The 12,797-nt window shown below is 43.7% G+C and overlaps 1 protein-coding gene across 3 annotated transcripts in view; it reads right to left on the minus strand.

Annotated features, from left to right (window-relative positions):
- LOC147637583 (carboxylesterase SOBER1-like) overlaps nt 1–12,797 on the minus strand; it is a 68,771-nt gene that overhangs the window by 10,424 nt on the left and 45,550 nt on the right. Inside the window, exons 2-6 of one of the 3 annotated variants that reach the window (XM_086799392.1) lie at nt 10,203–10,255; nt 8,115–8,238; nt 7,863–7,981; nt 2,388–2,495; nt 1,893–2,167 (exon numbers count right to left, since the gene is read on the minus strand). In XM_086799392.1, the coding sequence (XP_086655518.1) occupies nt 2,084–2,167; nt 2,388–2,495; nt 7,863–7,981; nt 8,115–8,238; nt 10,203–10,255 (488 nt within the window). In that variant the 3' untranslated portion in view covers nt 1,893–2,083. Of the gene's footprint in view, nt 1–1,892; nt 2,168–2,387; nt 2,496–7,862; nt 7,982–8,114; nt 8,239–10,202; nt 10,256–12,797 lie in introns of those variants that run through there. The other 2 variants (XM_086799393.1, XM_086799394.1) reach the window with 2 other exon arrangements.

The raw sequence follows: 12,797 nt of genomic DNA on the forward strand, positions 1-12,797 counted from the left end.
CAAGAACTTAAAACAAATATTATTCTCCTCCTTGAAAACAATTGGTGTTTTTCATCTAGTGTTCAGCATGCTTATTCCTTTACTTTGTCAAGTGGTCCTGGCCTAGTATCCTTATCTTTGTCGAGCGGAGGGAGGGGGAGGATTATTGTTGGGTTCTTGTTTCTTACTTCTAGAATTGAGCACAAGAATTAAAGTTACAAAGGTTTCAATGTGTGAAAAAGTTGATACAATCAAACAATCAGTCTCAACTTAGGATCAATCATGAGCTTAATGTGAACTCACCCTTAAATGCTAAACCTTAGAATCTAAGGCTCAAGTAACCTTAGAAGTTCAGGGGCCTAACTAAATGCTAAACCTCAAATTCGATAAACCTAAGAATCTAAGGCTTCAGTAACCTTAGAGGACAAGAGAGCTAACTAAACACAATTGTCAATGAAGATGGGGTGGAGGATTTGCTAAAAGGTGTTCGAGCCATACACACTCCCCACAATCACTGTAAAAGCTGCGCTCCTATACTCATCTTCATAGCGTGAAGTGACCCCCACTATGGACTGCTTCTTTGTTGAGCCATGATATACATGAATCACCAAAATGAAGGCAAGACACTAGTAGACACTTGCGTGTCACATCCAACCCAATTAGAATCACTAAGAAAGCATGAAGCTGATTATCACCCCCCTTAGCACAGAAGAGGCCAAGGGATTGAGTGCCCTATAATGAGGTGCTTGGTGCTACCCAATATAAAAATGCTAAACTGGATTGCAAATTTGAGAAGAAACAGTTGTAGATCTCCTGAGAATGTTGCTTTGCTGCTCTCTACAGTGCTCCTCCGTACGTGCTTTACAGAAGCTTTTATGCTTAATAGAATGTTAATTAAGCACTTCAAAAATTCAAATACCTGCACTACCACGTTGATTGTAATTGTGGCGTTTGATGCTTCGATTTGCAATTTGCTTAATCTATGTCTATCACCATGATCAATCCCATTTTTGGATTGTTAACACCATCCTCCACATGAAATGACATCTAGCTTTGAATTAAATTTGATCCATCATGATGTAAATTCAGATTAAAAACTTCAATCCACTTTGACAACAAATCTTTACAAAAGTTATAGAATAATGATCAACCAACAAGATGAACATTTCTAATGATTCAATTGCGATCAACCAGCAAGGTGAATAGAAAACATGTTTTCTAACCATCCATTCTGTAAGAGAGAAAAAATTAAAAAAGACAGTAATTTGAGAGTTTAGCCACCTCTACATTCAATACAAACAAGGGCTTCGCCGTACTCATTCAAGAGGCTATTTTTAAGCTTCCTCACAATTTGAGAACATAACTTCACTATAGATATTGATACAAAAAATTTGTTCAGAATTCAGGACATTAATGGCCTCTAGCTCTTGGCATGATGCCCATGAATCATCAAGGAAATGATCTGTGTGGTGTTTGTTGCGATGTCATGACCGACTGTGATTGACTGTAATGGTAAGAATTTATTTCATAGGGAGAGATTTACCACAGCCCATCAGCTTTGGGCCACATTAACACACAAATAATTTGCAATATATATCTGGTACAATTAAGTTTCTTGGTAAACAATCATAGCCTCCCATGAACAATAGAAGAAAACAGAGGCTACAGAAACCTATTAAAGTCATAAAAATGTAGTGCTACCTTCACGTGTCACATGGACAGATATATAAGCACATCACAAGTCCAAATACCACTTGCATCATCAAAAATATGTGTTTAACTGCTCTCTCACTACAGAGTCAAATCAAAACATGCTACCAGCACCAAGCCATCTTGGGGCACAACACATCTTTTGACAGAACATTAGGTTTATGCTGCCATGTAAATTAGTCTTGCTTGTGTGGCACATCATGTATGATAGTGAATAGATTAAAAATTTCTTCAACTTTTAGATTTAATAAATGATATAGGTTGCACATAATAGAAGTGCTCCATATCTTTCTCAAAAGCAATTTGCATGTAGTTTACTTGATGTGCTTGAAAAACAGCCAAAAAATGTTCCTAAAAAAGGCAACAAATGAGCTCATTACCAGTACTAAAAACTTTAGGAAGCAATTCGAGCTTTAATCCACTGATCCAAATAAGCCAGCTCTGCAGCACTAATACTGTGCTGAAGACCAGGGTATGCCTGCATTAACATGGACTCTTTGCCATGTGAAGGGCTTCAACATGGAAATTTTTATTGAAAAATGCAAACAAAATGCAAGTTGCTTTGAAGATTGTTGAAGAACCCCAGCATGCTTATGTAATGGATATTTTGCTTGTGACAAGTGAGAGCTGTGACAAGCGGTAATGTGACAAGCGGTATAAGGTGGGGTATGACAAGTGACATCTGGAGAGATTGTTACCTTGAATTCACAGTTGATGCCATGACTAGCAAGCAATGGTGGACCTGCCTGCCCAGCTTCAAAGTTAACCACTGGGTCATCCATACCGTGTAACCACAGCAATGGTGTCTGAGGGATTTAAATTCAGCAAAGTGGAATATGGGATTATTAGTCATGGTTAATACCATTTTCAAACACAAGCAGCTAAATGTTGAACTCGAAGTAGAAAGGTTCAGAGTTTCTCATATTCTAAAGCCCGTGGAAAGCCAAAAACCAGCCCTGGCAAGGTACTCACACCATATGGTCAACACAATTAATGTAGAAAGCATGCGCACAATAAGCACAGTTCTTAGCCTTTCGTTGCCATTTTAGGGATTATACTTTTGAGATGGGATTTGTCGGAGGTGCCCTACATGTGAAGAATCTTACATGAAGGGATCTGAGGGTCTTAATCGAGATAAGTAGCTCTCTTTCCTTGATAGAGAATATAAACCCCTATTATGTCCTAGAAATAATTGGCTTGGCTTTAATGTTGATGCTAGGCAAGTGCTAATTAGTGGCACTAATGATGGATTAATTACACTGATTGTGTATTGTAACATTAAGAATTAATGACCCTATGTGATGCACCTGCACAATCCAATCACCAATCAGGATAAGCAGCTCCTTTCTTCAGGGATATGCAGCCCAAGAGAGGCCAGGCAGGGCATGACCAGATTTTGGCTGCCGGACAGGAGCGTCTGGGCCTTGACCCAGGACAGGTCTGGACACATAGAAAATGGGTCAGAAAACCGCAGTTCTGGGCGGCAAGCCAACCAGCATAATGAAGGGCTGATGGGCCTACAATTACATATAACCCACCCAACCACCCCCCCCCCCCCCAACTTCAATCAACAATCATCTGCCTTCTTAAGTCAACCATCAAGCAGCCTCTGGAGCTCATAATCGTGCGTTTGAAGGCAGCTAGGAGGAGAGTCGTCTAGTGTTGGGGAAAGCTTGTGTGTTATCATCAACTTGTACGGTCTAGTGTTGGGGAAAGCTTGTGTGTTATCATCAACTTGTACGTTATTTGCATAAGTCACCTTTTTGTTGGGGTTTACAATCATAGTTGAGATAAATCTTTTGTATAAACACAGATTGATGTAGAGAATAGTAGTAGTTGTTGGAATGCTTGTGTACATTTTTTGTCTTCTGTTATCATTTTACATACCAATAAAAGGTTCAGGTTTATCATTTTTTTCTTCCATCATCATTCTACATACCAATGGAAAGTTCACGTTATTTCCCAAACTTTACAGAAAACAAAGTGTGATCTTGACTCCATAAGAGTCTACTCACAAAGCTCTTGCATCTAGCCAATAGCCTTACATTTGTTATCAGAGCTCGGGTCTCCTAGAGCCTTGTGTTAGCTAGAGCTTTGTGAGGTTCCAAAGTGAAAACAAGATATGCCATAAACATCAAGCCCACTGATAACATTGACCAACGGTATAGGTGGACACGCTACAGTAGGGAACCACTACCAGTAGGCCCTTTTAGCCTAGTATTTCAGCAAAGTTTCTCTTTTCCAACATTCCGTTTGTGCTGTGTGCCTGATCAAGGATCAGCCCATACAGTCGAGAGTAGTCAAGTTTGAAAAAAGTCCTCTTTTGGTACCCTTAGCACTTTCTAGCCTAGGGTTCCATGTTGGTTGCCTAATTAGAGGTCAACACACGCCCTAAGGCTGGCCATCATGCCACTTGCCAACCCCAAACTCCAGCTACCTCAGGCCTTTTGTTGGGTACTTGCTACAGCCTAACACAACATCAAATCAGTGATCCACTTCTCTCATCCCCTCTAATGACACACGACTTCATATGTGAACTTTGATGCCTACAAAAAAACCTTGTACAACTTCTGTAGAGCAATCGTTTTGATAGAAAGAGAAAACGATGAGAGAAATACTTGGGAACTCTGACATTTACGATGCCTAGACACTCATACCTCTTTGGCCTCTGCACCAGGGTTGCTCTAATACCAACTGTAACGTCCATCCCTGAATCTGGAGGCTAATGCACACTTTTGGTAGTGTTACATGTGAACAGGACCTAACCAAGAGCACTTTTTCCCATGTGGTTTTTCCCCTTGGATATCCAGTGTGAAAGGACACTCTCTCAATTGCTTTGTACTTTCATATTATTATGATGGATGGATATATGTGGATGGTTGACTCCATCACCTCCACGGATTCTCTCTCTCACCTTTTGTGTACTCTATCTACCTCCATCTCTGTTTTGTTTGTGAACTGAAACCCTAACACACTCTCTCTCTGTTGCTGTAGCTGTCCAACATTTGGTATCAGAGATGGTCTCTCTTGGAGGAAGCTGCCCGCCGGACTACCTAGACCTGCCCGCAAAAACTGCTGTTAACGGACCTTTGTGCGTCGGCGAAAACTGTTGTGGCCGGACCTCTGTGTGCCTGCGAGGATTTGCCACCCCTCCGCTCAGCCCCCTTCACGGCGCTATTGTGGAGCGAACCACGGCCGCCCATTTCCGCCAGCTGACCAGGCGGCACTAGTGCAGGGGGAGGTCCACCGCCACCCAGCCAGTGGGCGGTGCTGCAACCACAGCGGCTGGCGCTCAGCCCACTTTGAGGCTTACGTGGCAAAGGCCACATTTGCACCGCGGACCTCCTCTCAGTGGACGTCGCTGTTCCGTTGTCGTCCGTCTCAGGCCATTCTGTCTTGCCGTCACAGCTGCCATGTCCGTTTGCCATCGCCATCACAGCCGCTGCCCCGTCGTCACCGTGCACTTGCTGTACCTACCAGCTGCCGTCACTTGCTGTGCCGACCAGCTACCGTCACCTGTACCTACCCGACCAACTGTTGTTGCCTGCTGTACCTACCCGACCAGATCATTACCATCGCCCGGAGCACGCCGTCGCCAAGTAGCTCCTCCCTGTTGAAGGTCTACAGGTCTGCACTTTTGAATCCAGTCATTTCATGAGGCTTTAAGCTTACAAATACTACAGTACAGAGTGACAACTTTTGGGGCTTTTCTCCAATCCAAGCAATTCAGTGCAAATTGAGGCCATATCTGAATACAACTTTTGGGCTTTTCTGAAGTTCATGTAATTCAGCACAAATTGAAGCCAATATTGTATGCAAAATTTGCGGCTTTCTGTTTGGAGCATGTATCAGGTTTGCAAGGGAGAGATTTGAAACACATGTACACACATTGAGTGTTTTTGGACACTACAGAGAATCTACAGCAAGAATACTCTTGCTTGAGGTTGGCTTTTTTCTAGGCAGAAAGTTTGCAAAGGAACATTGGGTTGCCTGGCAGTGCACGTAAGTGCTTTTTGATTTGCCTGCAGGTATTGAAGTGTGGATTTTGACATCATGGCACAAAATGCGACAGATGTATTTGGTGTGCTATCCCAGGAGGATAAGCTAGATGTATCAAACTACTCCTTGTGGAGTTTCATGATTCATAATCTGTTGGTAGCCGAAGGACTTTGGGGCGTTGTGTGTGGTGATGACACTATAACATGCGGAAGCTTCGGGGTCAAATCGGTAACTTCAATGCTCAGAATTCAGCAATCTTTCACGATGAGAATAACGCACAAAACTAAAGTAGATGTGCAGAAAATAGAGAGAGAGAGAGAGAGAGTAGGAAAGGACACAATATTGGGTCCCAAATACCCTCTGTAGGGCCCCCACCATGAATGGTGTATTTGCTTTATTAGAATGATGCAAATCAGAAAATAAAGACTGTACTTTGACCTATTTTGGTTGAGATAAATCTCTGCCCTTGACCTTCAGCTTTCACCCTTGCGTTAGTTTCTCCCTTGGCTGTCTGGGCCCTTGAGATGCTTCAGCACTTTGTGAAATATGAGATGGAATGAATGAAAACAAGGCTGGCCTTTTATACCTCCTCCAGTACCCAGTCGGCCAGCAGTAAAAAGTCAGGCAACAGAAATATACTTCACGACTTGTGCAAATACCAAATAAATGCTGAAAAGATGTTCACGCTTTCTGAAAAGTGGCCTGGCCACTTGCGCATGGGCAACGGGCTGCTCAGGAGCCTGTGTGGGCTGTCCCACACCTGGCCGACAACCCCTTTAGGGCTTGGGGCCCAGTCGGCTGGCTGCATATAGGCCATAGTGCTGGCCGACAGCCCCTTCCAGCCCATCACATGGCTGGTGCGGGGCCCTCCTGGCCCCTTGGGGTTAGTTCTACACCTCCCCCATGCCCACATTAATGATCTTGGGGTAGCCCTTTGGGCTGGCCCCATCTCTACATGCAAATCCTACATGCCTACACAGAGGTCTGGCATCCAGTAGCACACCAGATACACAAAACAACTGACATCATTCCAGAGGGAGACTTACAGCGTGGATTGGCACTGCTTCATGTGCAAAACAATGCACACCTAACCTCGGACGCATACAGTGGAACCCTAGCTTACTCGTCCCGGACTAGGCTCACATGGGACCAGTTTCCACTCCAGGTCGTCCTGCACCTTGTTCAGATATGTCCACGTGGCATCCAAGTGCGGGATGCACGTGACAAGACACACACCCACCTACCTTGCAACCAGCAACACCTCAGAGGGGAGCTGCTCAAAGAACCCGAGGAGCTGAGGTAGAACATCTTACTCCTACACGAGCAGAGAAGATGGGATTCTAGGGATGCAGAGGTCATGTCTTTCATAGCCCTTTCTGTCAAAAGGTCTATCATTTCGCACGTTCGGTCTTGTAGGACAACAAAGCTTGCATGGGACACTTTGGAAGCAAGAGTTGCCTACTTGAAGAGGCAATTGGATACTCTTTCTATGGATGATAGATCACCTCACCAAAGTGAAAGATTTGCAGGAACAGTTGCTGAACATTGATGAGGTTATCCCAGACAAACAACTGGTCAATAATGCTTTGCAATCTTTGCCTCCCACGTATTTGGCTTTCACACCTCTCAATCTCTCTATGAGAGGAGGTGTTGCACCTATCACTTTTGAAGAATGGGTGGGTTGGCTCTTGCAAGAAGAACAAACAAGAGCAAATCTATCAAGCAACCGTGGTGGTGACAGGGCATTTTCAGCCAAGGACAAAGGGAAAGCAAAGAGCTTTAAGCATGGGGGATACCAGTCCAATAAGGCTGGTCATGGACAGCCCTCTTCTGGAGGTGATACGTTTGAATTAGGGGATGCCAACAAGCCCAAAAAGAAGGGCAAATGGACAAAAAAATAAAATAACAAAACCCAACATGAAAGTGATGCTTTCTTGCTTTCCTTTCCATGCCCAACCTCATTCCGCACACTTTACATTCAAATAACCCCCAATACCATTGGCATGGCTCAAAGATTATATGTGGGACTACATGGTGCTGTTCTTCAAGAACCAAGAATACAACTCAGATAAAACCAATCAAACATCTCACAACAAGCATTTTCAACCTTGCAGCTACGAAATACAAAAAAGCATGAAAAACCGGATTGACATTTTAGCTGATTGTTGTCGTACCTGCTTTCCTTGTGTTGCACTTTCCAGAAATGTAGGGCTGAAAGGAACCCACCCACTAAAAACAGCTGCCCCTGCTAATCTTTTAGGGTACAGCAATGCACTGGCTAGGGTCAAAGCACCTGATCCATACGATGAAACACAATTACAAAAATCAAGCCCACCCATCCCCACACACCAACGCACCCACCCACCCAGAGACACAACTGCAGTTAGTGTGTAAACATTTTAAAAGAAGTGCTACATATAACATGCCTCCTTGGCTAAAACCACACAGAAAAATTTTATCTGCGCTGATGCCTCCTTCCACTTCTTTGTCTAACATTTCATGAACTCTTCTTACTGCCACTAATAATCCTTTCTCATCATTTGGAGATACCTGAGCAAAAAAACAAACACAATGTGAAAGGTTTTTTAATTCATCAAACACTTTTTTTTTTCATAAAAGATAAATAAAATAAAATCATACAAAGGGAGATCTCAACCAATCGGGGCCACTATGCTGCCATCAAAGCCCCGTAGGAGCGGAGAAGAAGAAAATACCATGGTTCCACTCTCTCATAAATCTGTGGCGTTTTGTTTGCACAGCTTTAGAAGATCCATGTATGCAGGCCTAGGTGGCTAAAAGAGTGTAAACAACGTCGCTCCATATACTGCAAAAACACTAGGTGTCATAAACATGGATACCCTCGAACTTCAAAGGCCTCGGAGCATATGGTCTTCCAGATACGCCACGCCATGATACTAGCAATAATCTCCCAGGTAGTAACTGGGGGATATTCTGAAGCAAACATCTCTGAGCTATGCCCCTATTGACAAGCATAACATGATCTGCTCCCTGCCCTCAAAAACAAGTTGTGGGCCAGACTGAGTCAACCATGCAATAGCACCCCAAGTAATATAAATAGGATCACTCCTCAGTCTGCCCAAGAGCTAGGCTATAGATACCCAAATCCTCTATGCTCATCTGCACTCCCATAAGCAATGATACACTATCTTAGATGGAGCTGGGCATCCAGGACAAGAGAGTTCCATGCCAAAAATAGATCTCCACTGGTTGGAGGGCAACCCATTGTGTAGAGGTAGATGACGATCCGGATCTTCATGGCAAGACATGAGAGTATGGCCCAATGTCACAACGTGATGTTGAGAGATGAGGCTTCTTTGTGATAAATTCATCGCGCTAGGACCAAGGGATGTAGGAGTGAGTCTCTGCTGGAATCTCCTATGAATGGGGGGGTATAATGTCAGACGCCTCCCAATGAAGCCTGAGAGTGGGAACTCTTTGAATCTGTTCAAGCATGAACAACCTAGCATTATGCACAATGTAGCTGAAGAAAGATATGCTCCTCATGGGATTCACCATGAAGCATGAGTAACCATCACTGGGGAAGGGTCAGTATACGAATGCTTCCCAGAGCCACCCACTGACATAAAAATATCCGCATACTGCTTCAAGCCTGAATGATGGTAGAGATCAGTGAAAGGCGGTAATATGCCTCACAAAAAACATGTGATGTGCCTCTAGTCACCACACGAAGAAATCCTTCCACGGGTGACGGCTCAGTTCTAAGACGGAATGCTCTAGCCACCAACTTGCAAGCAAAGCTTTGCACTCGATCTTTGGATCAATGATGTTCAATCCCCCTTCGTGCTTGGGAAGGATAATAGTTTCCTAAGCAACTTTGGCCCTAGTATTTGATGTGCAATCAAGCCCTGACCATAAGAAGTTGTAGATCACCCTCCGCAACTATCTAATGCATCTACAATCATAACACCAACAAACAATGACATACCAAGCTGTGACAAGCAACACCTCGTTTAACACCAGGGCTGTAGACGCTAGATCGAGCTTCCTGGAGCTCCAATGAAGGAGCTTGTCTTTATGCTCATAGGCACATGGGTAAACTGCTGGGCAGGTGTAATGTCTATCCCAACCTGGCATCCAACATATATGGCAGTGTGTCCTCTCTCAATCCATGTGAATAAGCCCCAATCAATCCTCTCAAGTGTCACTAACCCAAAATCCGACAGACTTATGCCAATTTATAAAGCCCCCTACAGCTATACGAAATTCTTCCAAGGTAGTGCAAAATGAGCAAAGACATGAGTAAGATGCCTCAAGAAACATTGCTGTATCGTCAGCCAACTCAAACACTAAGATTGGTATTTATTCACCAGTTAATTAAAAACAATTAATTGACTGGTTGATAAATACCAGCTAATTATCTGCCCAATGCGGTAGTATTTGAACCTAAATCAAAAAAAGCATTCCAACCATGTTCACTTAGACAAGCAGCACTATGACATGATGAAACGTTTAGGAGAATGTCTTTTACTTACAGCTGTGATTGGAATCTCCTCAATATCAAACCACGCTGGCATAACTGCTCCATCTGCCAAGGTTTGCAACAAGAAGTTGTCAGCAACTGCAAAATAGTTTAGAAAAACTGACATTAAAAAGGCCTCAAATCATTGATTTAACCACACGCTTTAGTCCCAGCCTCCCTTTGTGGGTTCTGGAGGGGCAAGAACATGGAATATTGCAATTCCACAGGCAGTGGGCCTGAAAGTGGCTCAAAGGCAATTTATGTTGCCCACTTTATTCCTCACATACAACACACACAGATTTCACACAGGAATAGCATATCCTCATATCAGTTGTGAAGAAGAACTTGGACTACATAATTCAAGAAGAAACAGCTTATCTATGTAAATGATCAAGGGCAATAAATGGAATCCCAGAAGTTTTAAGTTTGTATACAGTTGGACATTTAAAACATTTGGAATCACCACTCAGAAGAATTGCATATTGATGCTACCATCTATCGCTAGTGACAGGCACGTACATAAATAAATACCTTTACACAATTCAAATGTATCCAAGCTTACAAACTAAGACAAACAATGAGAATACAATATGTATGTGTGCTTTGTGTGTGTGCACACACATGCACGTGCATGTATGAGGCACAGGTGCCACATGGCAGTGACATCTGGTAATGATTCCCAACTCAATCCAGTCACGTACAAAATGATAATGCACCTCAATATGCTTGGATCGTCCCCGTATCACAGGATTCTGAGCTAGAGCAATAGCACTTTGAGAATCCGAGAAGATGGCAACTGGGGAAGTGTCGGCACAACACAAATGCTCCAGAATATGATGAATCCAAAGTGCCTTAGTGGAGGAGAGAAGATAGGATTTATACTCGGCCTCGATGGAAGAAGCAAAAGCAGTCCTCTACTTTTGAGACTTCCAAGAAACCAATCCTCTACCAAGCATGAAGCAATATCCAAATGTAGACCTCCGAGTATCAATGCAGCCTGCCCAATCAGAATCTGTGAAACCAACCAAATCAGCACCACTGGAATAGGTGATGCCATAATCTGAAGTACCTCGAAGATAACAAAGAACTCTCAAGTGCTTGCCAATGAGACCTTCGAGCGGCTGATGAGAACTAGCTAAGAACATAGCATAGGAGATATCTGGACGGGTGTTGGCAAAGTAAAGCAATGACCCAACAATCTGCCGGTACTTTGTGGAATCCACCAAGGGTGTATAATCCTCCTTGGATAACTTGGCATTGGGATCCATGGGACGAGAGAGGTGTACAATCTGACAACCCATAGAGTGAGAGCAGCTTCTGCCAAACCTCCATCCAAAGAAAATAATGAAGATACACTCATCTTTACATACTTATGTTGAGAAATGAAGATACAGTCATCTTTTTGCCAAACCTCCAACCAAAGAAAATAATGAAGAAGACCAAGATCAGTCATCTCAAATGTCTTTGAAAGCTTGGACTGAACCTGTGTGACCAACTCAGTATCTGAGCTAGAGAGAATGAGTGTTGGGTTTTATGCTGTGTATGCACCCAGGGGAGTGCTAGTGATCATCAGTAGGTTACTGGGGCACTTTTTACTTCAGTTAGTGGAGGTTCTTTCCCCCAGTTTCAGCTTAGTTTCACTTATTATGGTTTATAAGTGATTTGGTCCACATGGCACACTTTATGGCCGGACCATGTGAACACAACTTTTAGGTCACATCTTTATGTGGCTATTGTACTTCATTTTATCACTACTCAATACATGAGAAGTCGTGTTCCTCTCTTTGTCTCTCACGCCTCTTGCTGAAGTACCTTCCAAACCCTAACCCTAATAGCTCAAAACCCCACATTTGGTATCAGAGCAAGTTCACCCAGCCATCCGTACCCTGCAGCTGTCCGTACACAGTCGCCTAGAATCTGCAGTTCCGTACAATACCTGCAGGCGACCAACAGCACCTACAACTGTCAGTACAGTTCATCGCCCAGCTGTCCATACCATTCGCGCCGTCAGTTGCACTCGCCCAGCTGTCTGTACCATGCGCCGTCAGCTGAACGCCTAGAACCTGCAGCTCCGTACAGCACCTGCAGGCGACCAGTTCTGTTTCGTACCCTGCAGCTGCTCTACAGTCAGACGCCTGCAGCAGAGTAGGTTCGCCCAGTTCCGTACAGTACCCTGCTCTGTCCAATAGCCGTACAATCGACTGTACCTGCTCCGTACAACAGACTAGTACCTGCTGCGCCTGCTTCGAACTGTTGTTTCAAATAGCCTGCAGTCGACATGTACCTGACTACTGTTCCGTACAGCAAACAACCGACTTGTACCTGCAAAAATCACATTTGTGGTAAGCTTTACAAGTTTTGAAATTTGGGCATTTTCTCTGTGAAAATTTTCTGGCAGATACAGGGAGATTTTCCTGCAAAGAAATCTCTACAGGTCTTTTGCAAGGTTTTGGGTGCAATAACTTTGGGCATTTTTGGGCATTTTGGCACTGTGTGAGCCATTTTTACTGCTCTACTCAGTCAGTGGTGCATTGTGTTGCACATTCAAAGGATTGAGAGTGCAGGCATATTTGGGTAAGCTGTATTCAGTGGAGTACAGTTGCTTTCA

The sequence above is a fragment of the Cibotium barometz genome, chromosome 6 (genome assembly GCF_041138505.1).
Source record: "Cibotium barometz isolate CiBa-2024 chromosome 6, ASM4113850v1, whole genome shotgun sequence".
Taxonomy (NCBI): Eukaryota; Viridiplantae; Streptophyta; class Polypodiopsida; order Cyatheales; family Cibotiaceae; genus Cibotium; species Cibotium barometz.